The 18,778-nt window shown below is 25.5% G+C and overlaps 3 protein-coding genes across 12 annotated transcripts; 2 read left to right on the top strand and 1 right to left on the bottom strand.

Annotated features, from left to right (window-relative positions):
• The first annotated feature begins 435 nt into the window (after positions 1-435).
• Positions 436-14,553, top strand: LOC122848681 (protein phosphatase 1 regulatory subunit 12B). Of its 10 annotated transcripts, none has more exons than XM_044146920.1 (20): positions 436-1,817; positions 3,075-3,205; positions 3,291-3,409; positions 3,486-3,933; positions 4,021-4,166; positions 4,350-4,469; positions 4,588-4,670; positions 4,742-4,871; positions 4,959-5,073; positions 5,493-5,630; positions 5,821-6,015; positions 6,192-6,320; positions 6,935-7,121; positions 7,606-7,755; positions 7,912-8,092; positions 8,167-8,276; positions 8,684-8,752; positions 10,708-11,022; positions 11,909-12,004; positions 13,200-13,310. In XM_044146920.1, the coding sequence occupies exons 1-19, from the start codon at positions 1,569-1,571 to the stop codon at positions 12,002-12,004; spliced, it is 3,111 nt and encodes a 1,036-aa protein (XP_044002855.1). In that variant the 5' UTR covers positions 436-1,568; the 3' UTR covers positions 13,200-13,310. The 10 variants fall into 10 exon arrangements, with proteins under 10 accessions (XP_044002855.1, XP_044002854.1, XP_044002856.1 ...); XM_044146919.1 differs by having other exon boundaries at positions 5,818-6,015; XM_044146921.1 differs by lacking the exon at positions 11,909-12,004 and having other exon boundaries at positions 5,818-6,015; positions 13,200-14,553.
• LOC122848683 (glutamyl-tRNA(Gln) amidotransferase subunit B, mitochondrial) lies at positions 13,534-17,391 on the bottom strand. Its single transcript, XM_044146930.1, has 8 exons — positions 17,066-17,391; positions 16,869-16,982; positions 16,614-16,786; positions 16,384-16,532; positions 15,901-16,325; positions 15,694-15,830; positions 15,492-15,615; positions 13,534-15,424 (listed from the first exon to the last, which is right to left on the bottom strand). The coding sequence occupies exons 1-8, from the start codon at positions 17,285-17,287 to the stop codon at positions 15,209-15,211; spliced, it is 1,560 nt and encodes a 519-aa protein (XP_044002865.1). The 5' UTR covers positions 17,288-17,391; the 3' UTR covers positions 13,534-15,208.
• A 120-nt stretch (positions 17,392-17,511) lies between these two features.
• LOC122848684 (STING ER exit protein-like) lies at positions 17,512-18,766 on the top strand. The gene is made up of 4 exons (XM_044146931.1): positions 17,512-17,739; positions 17,827-17,983; positions 18,054-18,282; positions 18,365-18,766. The coding sequence occupies exons 1-4, from the start codon at positions 17,619-17,621 to the stop codon at positions 18,518-18,520; spliced, it is 663 nt and encodes a 220-aa protein (XP_044002866.1). The 5' UTR covers positions 17,512-17,618; the 3' UTR covers positions 18,521-18,766.
• Positions 18,767-18,778: the final 12 nt, after the last annotated feature.

The raw sequence follows: 18,778 nt of genomic DNA, 5'->3' as shown, positions 1-18,778 counted from the left end.
GCACTAATGAACACACGCAGTTGGTGGCAATTTTTTTTTTTTTTTTCACCGTTATTGTTTTTCCGCCAGGGGGCACTTTCCAATGAAGCGTCCAAAAAAATCTTTTGTTTTTCCAATTGTCACTTTTGATTTATTGACTTTTTCGTACAATCATTATTGATAATTATGTGAATTTTAATTACAGATAATGGAGCTCAATTTTTGATACTATGTTTAACAATTTTTCATTGAAATAAATTAAATAAACTGTCACAATTGTGAAGGATCAAAAAAAAAAAAACCTCAACTCTCCGCCATTAAAAGTGCTACAAACGCCATCTAGAGGTCATGGTTAATTCAGGCTGGTGTTTGAAAACAATAAAAATTTCTATGAAAACATGACGAAAAAAAAGAATCCTAGATTAATGATGATAAAAATGGCGGAACCAATGACAATCAGTGGGGATCATCCTCCATATTCTGATTTGCTCCGAATAGAATAATCACTAATCAGTGTCTAGTGTAAAAAGAGAAAGAAAAATAAATAAATAATAAGACCGTTGATTTATTTATTAGTAATAGAACAATATCAGTTAGTTTATATTATTTATTAAAAAATAATAATAACAAATGTTAATTTATATTATGGAGTAAAGCGCGCGCTACTTTTCTGTCTTAATTATTTGATAATACGGTTGGTTTTTGTGTGTCCCAAGAATAGACCATCAGACCAAAGATAATAACGACAAGTTTTAAAACACGCACGAAATCATCATCATCATCATCACCAACCATCACCACCATCATCATCATCATCGCGGTCGTCAAAGAGAGAAAGACAACGAGTGAGACCAAGATATTATAAAAAAATTATAAAAAAAACTCAAGAGAGTTACTGAGAGAGTGAGAGAGAGAGCGCTCAAAAAAAGAAGAGACAAAAAGTGAGGAGGAGGAGGAGGAGGGTGATTGAAGTAACGAACAGATCCAGAGTGCCAGCAGCACCAAGTCGTAAGCACACCACACATACATACACCGGATTAAATTCAAGAGTGAAAAAATTCGTGGCACCACGTATTTTTTCTCATCTTAATAAAATAAAAACAACAAATTACTCTAATCATAGATAGCCTCATTGGGAGTTATTGTTTGTAACAAGAATAACAGTGGTGTGCCCCTCCCAATAACATCACCAACATCATCAACATCATCATCAACATTATCAAAGTCAACTGACTTGTATATTATTTTACATCAACTCAAAACAATCCAAGCATTTACCAGGACCAAAGGATAATTAAACTACATGGCACCAAATATTCAAGACAATAAACTCATGGATTACAAGTGTAGTGTCTTAATTATTTAATTGTTTTTTTTTTTTTTTTTTTAAATTTTAATTGTTAGTAGATCAAATTGTTGTAGAAAAAAAAAAAAAAGAGAAACAGTGTTGATTTTGAAAGAAAAGGTTGTTTTTGTTTATTTGTTTTTGTTGAAAATAAATATTTGTGTTTTGTGTTAAAATAGTATTTAAAGTGGATTTAATTGAATAATAGTGTATTGGAATTATTGTCCAGATAAAATTGGACCAAATGTCGATTGAGACACGTTCAAATTCGGCCCTCTTTAAGAGGGCCGAACAGCTCAAACGTTGGGAACAATCCGAGACAAATAAAGAGCCGGCCCATCCTAAACAAATTGCAAGAAAGATCAAGTTCTCGGCCGATTGTGTCTTTTTAGCAGCATGTGCTGCTGGTGACAAAGATGAAGTTGTTAGATTATTACAAAAAGGTGCTGATATTAATACTGGTAATGTTGATGGACTCACTGCATTGCATCAGGTAATTTATTGTCAAACAATAATATTTTCATTATCATCATCATCATTGTATATATTTTTTAGTATCATGTTGATTGATGAATCATTTAACAATTAATTTTGTTTTTTTTTATTGTACAATGTAATGTAGAGAATGTCTATCATGTGCAAGATGGCCGCTGGGCTCCTCCAGCTGTCTAATTTCAGAACCTGGTTTCTGCCAGATAAATATCTCATCGTGTTTTTCCTTGTCGTGATACTTGTGTGTTACTTTAAAATCACCTACCACTCAAACTACAGTATAATCAATCTTGATGAGTCTATTTGGGCATCTGGGATGAATATTATTTTCAAACTTGCCAAACTTTGATCTCAACAACATTATTTATCATTTATTTTTGGACATCATTTACTTTTTCATTTTTTTATTTCATTTAATTTATTTATTAATTTTATCATTGACAATTAATTCAGTTGATTAATCATATTTTTTGCATTGACTTTAAATGACAATGAATTGCCAAGAGAAATAAATACCATTTAATCATCATGATAATGACAATCAATTTTTTATTATTTTAAAATATAATATGAATAAAGAAAAAATTGTTAGTAATTATAGTCTCAATTGTTCCAAGAGGAAATTGAGCATGAAATATTACATAATCATTTTTCTTATTCAAGAACCCCTGGCATATTTAAACTCAAATAAATTGAGTTAAAAATTGCGAATTTGTGTTATAGATGGTTGGAAACGTGGCCCATGATTCTATTAATAGTTACAACCTATTAGAAGTCAGAGGCCCTGGTGTACATCCATGTTCCACTGGTGTTGTAACAGATGGTTTTTTTTTTTTTTATTTTAAATTTTATGTTTTTTTATTTATTTTCCCCTTGTTCTTACTTTTCTCTCTTTCTCTCTTTCCCTCCCTCTATCATATACCCTTTCTTAATTTTATTTTTTTGGCTAGACTCATGAAAATTTGTGTTGAATGAGGTAACAGATAATTTTAAGCTAAAAATGAAAAGAAAAAAAATATATATAAAAATCCATTTTTCTTTTTTCAAATATTTATTTAAATATATATTTATTTATTTTTTTTCTTTTTGTTAATATGAGAATAGTAGAAATGATTCATACATGTTACTTTGGGGGCCTATCATCTTGCTTGTCGTTAATGTTATATTTTTTAATTTAAGAAAAAAGTAGTCATTCATTTACTAAAAATACTATCATGACTAGATTTGATCTATATATTATTTACCTTAATTTTTTTAGGCTTGTATTGATGATGACTTGGACATGGTTGAATTTTTGGTTGAACAAGGAGCTGATATCAATCGTGGTGATAATGAAGGTTGGACACCTTTGCATGCAACAGCATCTTGTGGATTTATATCAATTGCCAAGTATGACAATTTATTATGGCAAATAATATATTATAATAATTGAAAAAAATTATATTCAAGTAAACTTATGTTGTTTATTCTGCAGGTACTTGATTGAACAGGGTTGTAATTTAGCTGCTGTTAATAATGATGGTGAACTTGCTGTTGATATTGCTGAAAGTGATGAAATGGAAGATTTGTTACAGCAACATATTAATAAAGCTGGTAAATTTATTAACATATGCATTTGTCTAGATAAACGTATTTATCAAATTAAATTTGCATGTTTTTATTATACTAGGAATTGATTGTGATCAAGCAAGAAGTGAGGAAGAAAGATCAATGTTAAATGATGCAAGATCATGGCGTTCTGGTACACCAGGAAAAGATGTTATTCATCCACGTTCTGGTGCAACAGCATTACATGTTGCTGCAGCAAAAGGTTATCTTAAAGTTATGAATATATTATTACAAGCTAAATGTAATGTTGATGCACAAGATTTTGATGGTTGGACACCATTACATGGTGCTGCACATTGGGGACAAATTGAAGCATGTAAATTACTTGTTGAAAATGTTTGTGATATGAATATTAAAAATTTTGCTGGTCAAACAGCATTTGATATTGCTGATAATGATATACTTAAATCACTTGAAGAATTAAAAAAAAAACAACAAGGATTATTAAAAGATCATTCACAATTAAATAATAATAACAACAAAAAACAACAACCAATACCAAAGAAACGGTAAATCAATTTTATAATTTATTTTAATTTAAATTTAATCCAAATTATAATTGTAATGATAATAATATAATGATTATAAAATTACAGTATATCTCCAAGTATTGAGAATACAGTGACCACCCAAGAAGGTGGTGAAACATATGAAGAGGAGACACCAAATAAGGTGATAAAAGTTGAACTAGAAATTCAATCAGTTAAAGACGATACGAGTACAGGAACCAACAGTGATGTCGGTGAGTTGTCTATATTTAATTCTTTTTTTTTTTTTATATATATAAATATACTTTTAAATAAAAAATAAATAAATAAAATATGATAATCATCATATTAGGAGGTAGTGTAAATTACAAGTTGAAAAAATAATAATATGATATTGTATTAAATAACAAATTTGGTTTGGCATGCTGCGTGGATAGAAAGTGGAGAAGAAACAGATATTGAAACAAGTGAATCTGAGAGTAGCTCAGACTCTGAGAGTTCCTCAGTTTCTAGTATATCTAAACTATCAAATCAGTCTGTCGGTTTGACAGACGATGGTAAGATAAAAACGCGGATATTGTTTAATCATTTTATATTTAAAAATTATTTGTTTATTTCAATTTTTTAATATGTGTATTTATTTTTGTGTTAATTAATTTTGCATTGATATTACAGAGAAAAAAAATAGAGCTAATAAAGATGACACTGTCTTACACAGTCCAGTATCACCAATCGAAATAACTAAAACACTTAACCAGGTAATATTATAAAATAAAAGTTGATAATATTTATTATTCTATTTAATTTGTATTTTTGTTTTTAAACTCAGGTTCCTCCATTGCCACCAAAACAACAGACTGAAAATACCGAAGAAGGTACGACGATACCGTCCTGGCGAAGATCAGGTTCATTTAAAAATCGAATTCAAGAGGTAGAACCAACAAATACACTCTCATCAAGTAAGTCAAAAAGTTTTTCAATAAAAAATAATCGACTATTATTTATTTACATTATTTATAATGATTTTTTCGTTTTTAATAAATTAGAAAAAATAGAAGATAAAGACAAATCATCAACAAAGACACCAATAATCACCAACAAAGTCAATATCGATCCAGAAGTTGTTCTTCGAAGAACTCACAGTTTTGAGACAGACCAAAAGTATGTTATCAGTTTGATGAATTTTTTTTTGTAACTTATTATTTAATAGATATATTTAATAGATAAATTTTTTGTTTATTTTGGCTTTTTTAATATGAAATACATGAGGTAAACGTAGCAAAAAAATATTTAAAAAATCCCACATGTTTTACATGTTGAAAAATAATTAATTCTAAAAAAATTACCTAGTACGTTTACCTTGTGAATTTTTTTTCAAAAATTATATTAGTATGAACTTTGAGTGATTTTAGTTATTTGAGCTCGTATTTTTTTTTTTTTTTATACATGTAGTTAATAAATATATATTAAAATTTCACCAAGTGTGAAATTTATAAATTAATTTAAAAAAACAGATGCATAAAAAAAAAAAAATAGAAAAAATTGTAGAAAGTATGCATGGCATGATGCATGTTGTGCAGGTTCTATGAGCAGTATCTGGCATTGCGAGCTCGAATCAAGGCATCTTCCTGCCCCACACTCCACCGCTGTCATCCAGCTCTTCCCTACCACACCAACGCTACGACCACTCGTTCTGCATCCTTGCGCGAAACTGACAGGTATTAAAAAGCATGTTTAATCATAATAATATAAATATTTTATCATTTTTTTCTTTTAAATAGTTTGCTTTTTTTCCCTTGCTTTGTAGATGATTTTAAAAAACAATGTTTTTTTTTTTTCTTTTTTTATATTTTCATGATTGACGTTGATTATAATAATAATAATAATAATAAATTTTCTGTTCAGAAGGAAAGAGGTGAAATTAAATTTAGAATTATCACGAGTACCTCAAGAAAGTAATCCATCATCACCAACATCAACGGTTAATAAATTTTCATCATCACCAACATTGTCAAATGCAGCATTATTATCATCCAGCAATACACTAACTGCAACAACAACAACGACAACAACAAGTCCTGCACCATCAAATCAAATTCGCAGGTATTTATTTCAATTAATATTTATTTAGCTTATTCATGTTGTCAAATTATTATCGGGTTATATTGTCTTTGGCTTTATAAATAAGTAAATGACAAAGAAAATTTAAAAAAAACAAATGTTAAAAATGGTTTTTAAAAAATCAATGATGCAATGTAATGTTTGATGTGACTGGTTAGCAATCAAACGTTGGATGTGAATTCAGCAAATATAACATCACTTCATAATTCAATGATGACAATATCAGCACCAAATACACCAGCTGGAAGCAAACTCAGTCCAGGAAATATCTTCAAGAATTTCTTCAAGTGCGTACTTGTGGATAAAAGATATTTTTTTTTTTGTTTTTTTTATTCATTCATTCATTTTTTTATCAAAGTGTTTCAATTTTTATGTGATACAATTTTTATTTATTTTTTTTTAATTTCTGCATTAGCATGTTGAAAGAGACAAATGGCTTTTTACTATGATTTATTTAACCCTATTTTGCACTTGAAAAGTGCGTGAAGAAGACTCAATGCCTATCTTGTTTATTATCATTTTTTTTTTTTTTTAAACTTGAGTCCATAAACACATGAAATCCATAAATCACTAATCCTCTCGAATTACAGATGCTTGTCAAGTTTTATCGGATCTTGTGATGCAATAAAAAATAACTTGTTTTATTTTTATTTTGTTAATATAAATATATGTTTTTATTATTAATCAATTTATTAATTATATATACAGGTTAATAGCTGTTTTATTATTTAAGCTGAATATATGTTTAAATGTTTATATTTATTTTGTGTTAATAGCTTGTTTGTTATTACAACAATGCTTATTCACTGAATAATTTTGTTTTTATTTATTAATATTATTATAAATTAATTAATTTTCCTTATTATAATATTAATTGCTCTATTTATTATTTAAAAATTAGATCGTTTGTGCCGCCTGTTCGTGATGAAGAGAGTGAAACACAAAGGAAAGCTCACGCAAAGAGAGTTCGTGAAACTCGTAGATCAACTCAGGGTGTTACACTTGATGAAATTAAAAGTGCTGAACAATTAGTTAAAAAGAAACAACAACAGACTAATGATGTCACACCACCAACCTCATTATCTCAGGTAAGTTTGTAACTCATTAAAAAACTAACAGGGCTTTTTTAAATAAAAACATTTTATGCATCAAAATAAAATTAAAAAATATAGATTTTTTTCTTTTTTTTACAAAGTGATTGTTCAATATTTTGAGATAGTAGTCATTTAAAAAAAAATTACATTATTATGATGATTATTTTTTTGCGTTGCATTAAAAAAGAATTGAGTGAAATTTTTTTTTTTCTTTAACGTTGTATTTGTCTTTTTTGTTTTTTCATTTGAATTATTTTTTAAATGTAGATAATTTAAATTATTTAAAAATTAACACGTGATATTAATTTACAGTTTGATTTTGAATAATCTAATTTCGACAAATTTATTTGACTATAAATTTAAAAAACGAACAAAATATAGACAACAGATAAAATTATTTAAAATCATTTATAGTCTATTTTTTAAAATATTTATTTATATAAATTTATTTATCATCAATTTATATTTAATTACCTAGCCAACAACGTCAATCGGTCAAACAGCCTCAATCACAGCTACAATAACAACAGCAACTCCTACAACAGTTACAACAAATAAAGTGCCCGAAGAAATAAATGTGCCTGAAAGACGGCCATCGTGGCGACTAAGGGTAGATAATGGGAGCAAGGTTTGTGTTGCTTATTAATTGTTATAACAAATTGTTATGGCTTAATAATAAAATAACTTATAAATTCAAAAAAAAAAAACAAAATAATCACATCATTATAAACAGAAAATAACAATAAATAATTTAAATTTTATATTTATATATTTAATTTGACAGTTTCAGTTGGAAGATGCCAACAATAAATCATCTGACACAACGACGGCATATATTAGAAGACCATCTGGTGGTACAGGTGTACCAAGGCCTAGTTCAGCACCAGTTGAACCAATAACTGGTTCTGCTGATGCAACTGTAACTCTACCTCTCAGACGATCATTAAAATCACCCGAGGATAAAGGTTTTTTTTTTTTTTTTATTAATTATTTTCTTTTTTTCTCCAATTATGCAATAATAATTTGTAATTAATTACAGAACAAGATAAAGAAAATGATAGTAGAAATGCTCAAGCAACACAAGCTGTCATACAAAGGAGAAGAAGACCAAAACGAAGATCGACGGGTGTCGTTCACGTTGACATGGATGTTAGTATTATAAATTTTATATTTTATTTTTAATTTAATGGCTATTTTGTTTTTTTTTTTTTTCGTTTTAATAATCATTCCTCGAATTTCGTGTTAAACTATTTGTTATTCTGTAAACACACATGTGTTTGGCACCATACAAAAAGCTTTAAAATGCGTGGGTATTAACAAAATAAAAAAATTAAAAAAAAATAAAACTGTTTGGTAAATGACGTCAGAGCCGATAGCTATTAATAATATCTAGGTGTTCCATTTCAAATTACCAAATTTTGGATTATAATTTGAGAAAAAACAAAAGCCTTAATTATAATAATATATAAAATTATTAATTAATAATTAATAATAATTTATTGTTAAATATTCGTTGAGTATGATAAAATTTAATTTATAAAATTTATATATTTTAGGAAATTGATCCAGAAAAACAAGATTCTTCGAGTGTCGGTGATTCGGAGGAATCTAGAAACAATCATGAGGTAAAAATAAACAAGTATATTATTATTTTTGATTTGTTTAAATTTATTTTTCCGAGAAATAATAATAGTTTATAAATAACGTTATTATTTATTTATTTTTTTTTTTTCATTATAATATTGAGAGCAATATTTTTATATATCAAATTAATTATTAAAAATATTTATAATTAAGGGTTGATGGGATTTTGGGTTTATTGGCAGACACAGTGTCTACCAAAGTATAATGTCTGTATATCACGGATGCAGATAATCAACTACATAACATTCAATCTATTTTACGCTTTTAACCAAATGGTTACGCTTTATTTTTGGGTCAACTACAAGAAAGATTAACCTCTATTCTTACATACCAGTTACTATAAATAAAATATACAATATGTCTTCAGTAATTTTGCACCTACTAAAAACGGTATATATTTTTTTTTTATTTCAATAGTTTATTATTTTCTATTTCTACCGGTTGTTTTATTTAGTTTATCTCCATTATTTTTTTATTCTTTTTTTTTCAATTGATTGATTGTTTTAATTTAAGACAAGTTAAATGCATCCTGATGAATTCATTGTCATCTCTGGAACGTAAAACAACATTCAATAATAAGAATTTAAAAAAAAAAAAAGAAAAAAAAAATTAAATAGTTTAATTAGTCATTTGATGAGTCAAAAATATATCAACATTTCCGCATGGACTTTGACATTTGCTCTTTAAAATCAAACCAGAAGTAAATTTTTTCATGGAATAGAAAAATAAAAAAAAAAATAAAATAATAAAATAACACTTGAAAAATTTAAGTAATGTTTTTGGCTACATTTATGAAAGAAAAATAAATAAAAAAAAAAAACAGTTTTCAATCCAGGCAATTACGAGATAACTGTAGAATCAAAAATACGCGCCTTGAAAATTAAAAAACCTTCAAAGTGCCTCTATAGTATTGTGTGTGACGTGTATGTGGATAATTCTAAAAATAAATTATTATTTTTTTTTTGGTTGAGATTCAATACATATATACTTTTTGTACGACAAAATTCAGCTTGCTCATGACTCTGAGTTGAACTGGCTAGTATTCATCAGTCAAACATTCTCTGTCAGTGGCAGTGGAGCACTTTTAATAAGTACCACTTTCTCGATATAATAATTTCCAAATTGATTTGTTTCTTTATTTTTATTTTTTAAACATTAAAACGATATAAATAATTGTCATGAATAAATTGCAAGTGTAACTGATGAATATTATTAAACTGTCCTACTAAAATGTGAATTATAATTAAATTAAAAAGAAAAAAAATAGTTGTAAAAATAAATAGTAATAAAAATGTCAACGTATCGAAAAAGGGCATATTCAAAGCCAACAACTGCAGCTGGTTTACGTGCTCAAGCATCAGCAAATGGAAGTTCCATATTTGGAAATAGACCTAGAAATGTTGGAGTATTATTTGGAACAAATCAAAGCACATATACAAATTTATTAGGAATAAGTCAAAATTCATATACCCCTTCAATATTTAATAAATCATCATCTAAAAATTATTATCAAAATTCATATACAAATAATAATTCAAATAAAAATTATCCAAGTTCATATACAACATATGGTGGTACTGCATCTGGTTATGGTGCATTAACATTACCAACACATTCATCAATTAGTTCATTAAATCTTGCAATTCCATCATCAAGTTATAATAATAATAGTAATAATAATTATACAAATAGAAATAAAACAAGAAGATCTATTGATAAATCAGATAGTTTTAATAATAATCGTAGTAAGCCTAAAATTGATAGAGTTAATTTTGGTTCAAGAAGCTCAAGTTTACAAAGTTTAGCTGGTTCAGAAGGATATGCTGTAAGATAATAAAGGACAAATATTTTTTTAATTTATTATATTAAATTAAATTAAATAGTTGAATGAAAAATTAAAATAGATGAGTATTTTAATTTTTGGTTTATTTTACAGAGTGGCAATGAAAGATCTGGACGATCAAGTAGACTAGGCTCAATTTCATCAGAAGCACCATCAACTCCAACTAGAACAAAATCAATAAGTTCAGAAAATGGTGATCTTGATTATAAAAAATTATGGGAAGAATCACAAGCTGAGAATGAAAGATTAAAAGATAAACTTCGACGTTCTGATGAACAACTTAAAGAAACTAAAAATCAATTGGAAAAATCACAAAATAATCAAAATAAAAATTTATTATCAGAAGCAGAAAAACGTGAAAGACGAGCTATGGAAAGAAAATTTTCCGAAATGGAAGAAGAGCTACAGGTAATTTATATTAAAATTTTTTTTATTTCGAAATTTAATTTTTCGTATTTTAATTTATTTACTAACATTATATCATTTTATATTTGGATATATATATTTTTACTGTTATAAAAAAAAACAATGTGTTAACAAAAATTTGTCATGTAATTATCAATTCATTCATTCATTCATTTTTTACACTATCTAAAATTATTCCAATTATTGTTTTTTTTTTTTTATTTCAAAAAATACTTAAATTGGAAATTTTTTTTCAACATGTTTGGAATAATTTAGAGCACAGTATACAAATATAAATTGATAAACAAAAAAATGTTTAAATAATATTGTGAATCAACTGTCACGAGTGTCTATCATATCTTTTGATGCACGCTAAAGTTTTGAAAATGTTTTTTTTTTTTTATTTCTTTCGGATTGCAAAAAAAAGGGTGTTATTTATTTTTAATTTTTTTTTTTTTTTTATAACAATTGGTATATATTTTTCTTGTTTTTTTAAATTCAAGGTACAAGGACTTCGTTGCATTGCTTTTTTTTGTTTTATTTTTTACTTTTCATATTTTGGTGCATCTATTTTTTGTTTTTTTATTTCGAATAAAACTTTCGCAACTTCGCTTGAGACTATTTTATGCTCCAGATGATTTTTTTTTATTTTTTTTTATTTGTATATTTGTTTTAAATATTTTTTTTCATTTATAAATTTTTACTCGTTCGTTTATTACTGATTTTAATTACTGGTGTTTTATTTTTTTTTTTTGTGGTAAACTCTTGCCAGGAGGCTTTGTTGTTAATAAACTTGAGTAATAAAAAATAATCGATAAAAAAATTAATAAAAAAAAAGGTAAAGGGATTATTTACGTAATATTTAGGCTAACTATTTAACTGTTTACAGCAATTGCAAAAGCTCAAAGCCGAAAATGAGCGATTGAAAGCCGAAAATCGGGCACTTACCCGCGTCGTATCCAAACTCACCAATACTACTAAATAGGTAAAGGATTAAAATGAACAGCATCTTCGTTAACAAACAAACAAAACAAAAAAAAAATCAATAAATATTGTAAATTTTTTTTCCTCAAAACGACATTAATTAATTTCGTTGTTGTTAATATCGTTTTTTGTTTTCACATTATAATAATATATATATATTTCAATTAAAAAACAAAACATTTTTTTTCATTCTTTTAAAATTTTTTTCCAATGACTAATGATATTAAAACTATCATTTTTTAATTTTTTTAAAATAATGCAGTAAACAATATGTGCTACAACTTACTTACACTAAAATCGTCAAATTAAAATTACATTTTTCATATACATTTCATAACTTGGCTGTTAATTATCAAATATATTTTTAACAAAATTTAAATTCATAAATTTCATTAATTCACACACAATCGTTCGCTATCACCCCATAATAATAATAAATTTCACAAAAATAAAATATAAAATAATTAAAAATAATTGTTAAATAAATTTACGGCTTGATTCTATTTAAGAATAGAATTTAGTATATGCAAATGATTATTTATTATCATAGTAACACTTTTCAGTAGCAGCACGTCAATTCGCATGAGTTAATTTTGGGACAAGGCACATGGCTTACATCATATGACTCGACATTACTTGTGCATGATTTACCTTATTTTTTTTCTCATTTAAATCTTGAAGAATTAAATTATTTATCTATTTATCTTCCTATAATTTATTAAACAAAAAACAACTTAATTATTCTTCAGGTTTATTTTTCAGAATTTTACTAATTTTTGATTTTTGTTTTTTTTTATTTTCGCATGATGTGTTATCTATTTTTCAGTGAACTAATTTATTTCAATAGAAATACCACTCAAATTTATTTATTTATTTTTTTGAGTATTATTTAAAAATTAAAATAACTTTTTTTTTTGGATTTTTTTTTCTATTGCAAGTGATTTTATTTTGAATCGTCGATAGTGAGATAATATTATTATTTTCTATATTTTAATTATCAAATAAAAAATTAAATAAATAATGTGAATGAAAATAAAATAAAATTCTTAATCCTTTATTGTCAATTTAGATATTGTTAATTCCTTCAAAAATAGCAATCAGCAATATTTGAATGAATTTTTTTTAAACATCACACTGAACAATGTCAAAATATGATTAAAAAATTAAAAGAAAAAATATATTTATTTATCTTCTAGGTCTTGGAACAATTGAAAGCTGAAAATCTAAGGTTAAAAGAAGAAAATGGAGCATTAATCAGAGTTATCAGCAAACTCTCCAAATAAATAAGTATAATTATAAAAATAAAACAACAAAAAACAAAGGTGTCAAACAAAGAAACAAATACGAAAAAAAAAATTAATTTATCAATGCGCCAAGTAGAGAAAGGCTGGAAACGATTTATTTGTTGAATTGTGTATTATTATGTTATTTAAAAGAAAAAGAAAAAAATATTTAACAAATCAACATTATAATTAATATATCATTTTGACTATTATTATTATTTCAATAAATCAATTGAGTTTTTTTTTTATGTTTTTATTAATAATTTAATTTATTATATAAAAATTTAAAAAATGAAAATTATCAAAGTGGATTCAGTCTTGTGGCAGTGCCAAAAAGCAATTGTTAAATGCTTAAACGGCAATTACTTAAAATTTTTAAAAAAAGCTTTAATTCACATGTCAATAAGTTTGAATAATTGAAAAATAAAAATTTAAAAAATATTAAAATTTAACTCTGATAAAATTAATAAAAGTGATTATGTTGATATAAATTTTTTTCAAAGGACTTTATGTAATTATGTAGATAAAATATTTTCTAAATAAATTTTAACGAATCGAATCGAATGATTTAATACGAAAAATAAATAATATTTCAAAAATTTTACTACTGTCTCTATTAAATGATAAATAAAATTTTTTAAATCACTAAAATAATTGAAATAATTTGAAAATAATAAACAACGCTTTTTATAAAATTGCGTTTGAGATATTGTGATTTTTTTAAAATAATATACATTTAAATAATTAAGGGGACGAGCTAAAAAAAAATCAATTAAAATTATATACAATTTTCTAAAAATTAGTATATACTTTAATTGAAAAAAGAAAATAAATCTGAGTAAAAACGAATGATATGTTACTCGAGTGGCCTTTGTAAAAAAAAAATTAAAAAAAGACTGCAATTTATAAATAATATCGTCATTGCCACCAATTGAAGGTAAACAATAATTATAATATTATTTACAAAAACTTGTGAGACAATATAAAAATTAACAACGATCATTTTAAAAAATAAATCTCTTAATTAAAATAAAAATTTTATACCACAATTGTTCAGTCGTTTATGATAAAAGCAACTCTAAATTGCCAGATTGTGCTTTAAATTTCATTCTAATAAAATCAAGGCCGGAATTTTTCAAAATATATTAACTATCAATCAACAAAATAAAAAAACAATATTAACATTTTTTTACTGATACACGTTTAAATGATTTAAGCTAATTTGGCGATAAATTTTTTTGCAATAAATTTATAAAATTAGAAAAATTAATAATGGAAAAAAAAAACGAATTTACAAAGGAATAAATTACGAAATAGAGAACAAAAATTTACACAGTAACAATTTAGATATAATTGATGGAAAAAAAAAAACTTATATGGAATTGTGTAATAGTGATGTTCATGTGCTTATTGTATTATATAGTATTAAGTGTGTTTATCTATTGAAAAAAAAAATCATTATCATAAAAATCAATGATATCGTTGTTGTACAGCATTTTGCTAAAACTTATCATAAATCGTATCAACATTTAAAAAATATATATGTCATTTATTTGTTCATCAAACTAGTTAGAACATTTAAAAATAATTAAAAATCATATTCAAAGAAACTTTATACAATTAAATATTTTGGAAATATATAGTAATTAGTATTTACATTAAGATATAACTACGTATTTATTATTTATTTAATGAAACTGATTGCACACGCTTTTGGCAAATGTGTTTTCATCGTTCATGATTATACAAATAAATAAAATATAATTAAAAAAAAGCTGTCTTAATTTGAATTAATTATTTGAATAATTTTTTATAATTTCTAATGAATAATTTACATGAATAATAATAATTTTTATTGTTTAGTAATTTATTTTAATCATGATAAAGTTAAAATACATTTATTTATTTTTTTAAAATTCAATTTACTCAAGAAGTTTTTCAAATATTTTAACAACTTTGCCCATGTTAGCACGACCCTCATATTTTTTAACAATTGCACCCAACATGGCACGTAACAACTTGGTTTTTCCAGATTTGTATAAGGTAACCCATTGTGGATTTTCATCCAATATTGCCTGACACATTTTTGTCAATTCATCTGGATCATTAATTTGCGACCAACGTTCCTCTTCTACTATCTATGAATAAAATTAATTTTAATAATAATAATAAATGAATGACAATAAATGTGATTGAGACACTTACTTGTTTAGGCATTTGTTCTGGATTTTCATGTAATTTATTAAACACTTTTTTAGTTGTTGCTAAATTTATTGTTTGATTCTGCAAAAGATCAACTATTTCACCAATTTGTTTTGATGAAAAACTCCTTGAATTGAATAATGATTATTAATTAATAATTTATAATAAATATAGTTTTAAATAACAGAATTAATTTTTAACTTACACATTATCAAGTTCAAGTTTATTTTTGTTAACAAATTCCATGAGTTCCATCAATAAAACATTAGTCACAGTTTTTGGATTTCTTGCATTATTTTCTTGCATTATTTCTTCAAAAAATTGCAATAATTTTTGTTCATTCTAAATAAATAATTATCATAATTTAAATTGACAATATTACAATTATATTAAATAAGATTAATATACTCACGACAATACTGCATGTAGCTTGTCTCGATAAGCCATAATTATTTCTAAGATTATCACGTAATTCTTCTGGTAATTTAGGTATGGCTTTTTTCAAACTGCAAACATCTACTAAGTTAAATTTATTATCATTTCTATCATCAACATGTAAACGAAGTGGTGGTAAATTTGGTTCTGGCATAAATCTGTAATCTTGTTTCTCTTCTTTGTCTCTCATGGACACAGTCATTTGTTTTTCAGCATCCCAAGACAATGTTTCATTAACAATTTTACCACCTGATTCTAAAATTTTCATTTGTCGTTTAATTTCATATTTAATTGCTCCACCAACTCCTCTTATACTGCCAATATTTTTAACTTCAGTTCGAACACCAAGTGGTTCATTTGGTTTGTGAATTGATATATTTGCATCAACTCTCAATGCACCCTCTGTTAAACAAATAAATTAATTAATTAACCAGCTAAAGACCAAGTTAATTAGACAAACCTTCCATTTTGCAGGAACAAGTATTTAATCTTTCTAAAGTTATGACAAGTTCTTTGACTAGAGCTGCAGCTTCTTCACCACTTGCAAGATCTGGCTCAAAAACAAGTTCCATTAGTGGTACACCCGCTCGATTTAAATCAACAAGACTCCTACAATTATATTAAAAAATATTTATAATTTATACAAGATATATAAAGTTTAATATTTTGCATTTCGTTGGTAATAATTACAAGCCTCTTTTTTCGTCATGCAGACTCTTTCCACTGTCTTGCTCCAATTGTATTTGTTTGATTTTTGATACCTTGGTATATGATGGAATCTTGGTATCTGAAGAGAATACATTGAATTTTAGCTCACCATCAATTGCCAATGGTTGTCTTTGTTGTGTTATTTGATAGCCTGACTAGAAAATGTTTAAATATTAATTTGGCTTGATAAGTTGATTAGTTATTAATAAGTTGATTGATGTAGTTCAAAGTTCTTACTGGTAAATCAGCGTAGAAATAATGTTTTCTATCAAATAAAGATACTTCATTGACTTTGCAGGAAAGAGCTAGAGCAGTCAGCACTCCAGCTTCAACACATTTTCTATTAAGAACCTTTTTTGATTGATAAAAAATAATTTTGAATTTATAAAATTGAATATCAATTTGGCTATTATATTTTTTTTAAATTAACTTACTGGTAGTGTTCCTGGTGTAGCACAATCGAAAAATGAAACACAAGAATTAACTGGTTCACCATAATTAGAACTTGCTCCAGAAAATAATTTTGATTCTGATGATATTTGAGCATGTATTTCAAGGCCAACAACAGGTTTCCATGTTGATTTAGTAGCTAATCTTCTGACATTCATAAATTGACAATTGCATTTACGAAGTTTAAGAATCTTTAATGATCTCATTGTTATGAATGTGTCTATTGACAAGCCGGTAATTATTTAACAATAACAAAACATTAGATTATTGAGCACCAGGTTAGAATAGCATAAAAAAAAAAATCATAACAAGTTTTTCAAAAATAAATAAATAAAAAAAAACACATGTCCGCCATATTAGAATTAGTTCAAACAATAGTGTATAGGAGGCCAAACAGATGGACAAAAAAAAAAAAATAAATAAATAAATAAACAATAAATAGAGGTTATCGAAACAGACAACTTGTTGTGTTTTCTTTTACGTTTCAATACGTTTAATAAATTAATTATTTATATCAATAAAAATATCTAAATAAAAATGCCAAAAGTTGTATCAAGAAGTATAATTTGTTCGGATACAAAAGATCAAGAAGAATATGGTGAAGAAAAACCACTGCACACTTATTATTGTCTCTGTGGACAAATGACACTTATTTTGGGTAAATTAAAGTACATTATAATTATTTAAAAATGAAAGCTTTTACATATTTTAATTGTTATGATTTTTTATATTTTAATAAATATAGATTGTGCTGTTGAAAAATTACCACTGAGAAAACGTGATGGAGCAAGAGTTATTGATGGAAGTAAACATGCTCACAGAGTAACATGTGAGCAAGATGAAACAGTTTATCTTAAACGTCAAGAGGGAATTGAAAGACAATTTCGACAAAAATGCAAAAAGTAAGTAAACAAATAATTAAGCATTAAAATAATATAGGTATATTAATTTATTATAATTTTTATTTGACAGATGTGGACTCTTGTTATATTATAAACATGATCGAACATCAAATGTTGTATTTATTGTAAAAGGATCTGTTATTCAAAGCTCAGGAGAAGGACCAATGACTGATATTTATAATCAAGTTGCAATTGAAAAACCAAAGAAAATTATGGTGACAAAACATACTAAAAATATGGGTAAATTTAGTTCAGTAACAGTATCAACAATTGACGAAGAAGAAGATGAAATTGAAGCTGTAAGTTATCTTTTAAAATATTATTTAAAAACAATTAACAATCATTTCTAAATATAATTTTTTTTAAAAACAATAATTACAGAGAGAAGTTGCTGATTCATATGCAAATAATGCTCGAATAATTGAGAAACAATTAGAAAGAAAAGGAATAAGTAAAAGAAAAGCACAAGTAATGCCACCACCTGAACCAGAAAGCACAAAAAGAACAAAACCTAGAGGTACACTATTGAATATGTAAATTATTAATTTAAAAAAATAAATAAATAAATATATGTACAGGTAAATAATTAAAACAAATTTTTGTATTTTAATATTGTTGTATTGAAATAATTTAACATTACATTAAAAGTAAATCATTCAAAATATATATAAATGACTAGATAATTATAATCAATTATAATTAATTAATTTATAATAATAATCGGCTATTTATTTTCACAAATATCCTATATTTAATTATTTCAAATGAAAAAAAAAAAACAAAAAAAAGAAGCTT

The sequence above is a fragment of the Aphidius gifuensis genome, linkage group LG2, assembly GCF_014905175.1.
Source record: "Aphidius gifuensis isolate YNYX2018 linkage group LG2, ASM1490517v1, whole genome shotgun sequence".
Classification (NCBI taxonomy): domain Eukaryota; kingdom Metazoa; phylum Arthropoda; class Insecta; order Hymenoptera; family Braconidae; genus Aphidius; species Aphidius gifuensis.
Note: the sequence above shows the minus strand (reverse complement) of the source record. Positions and strands in the feature narration are given on the sequence as shown.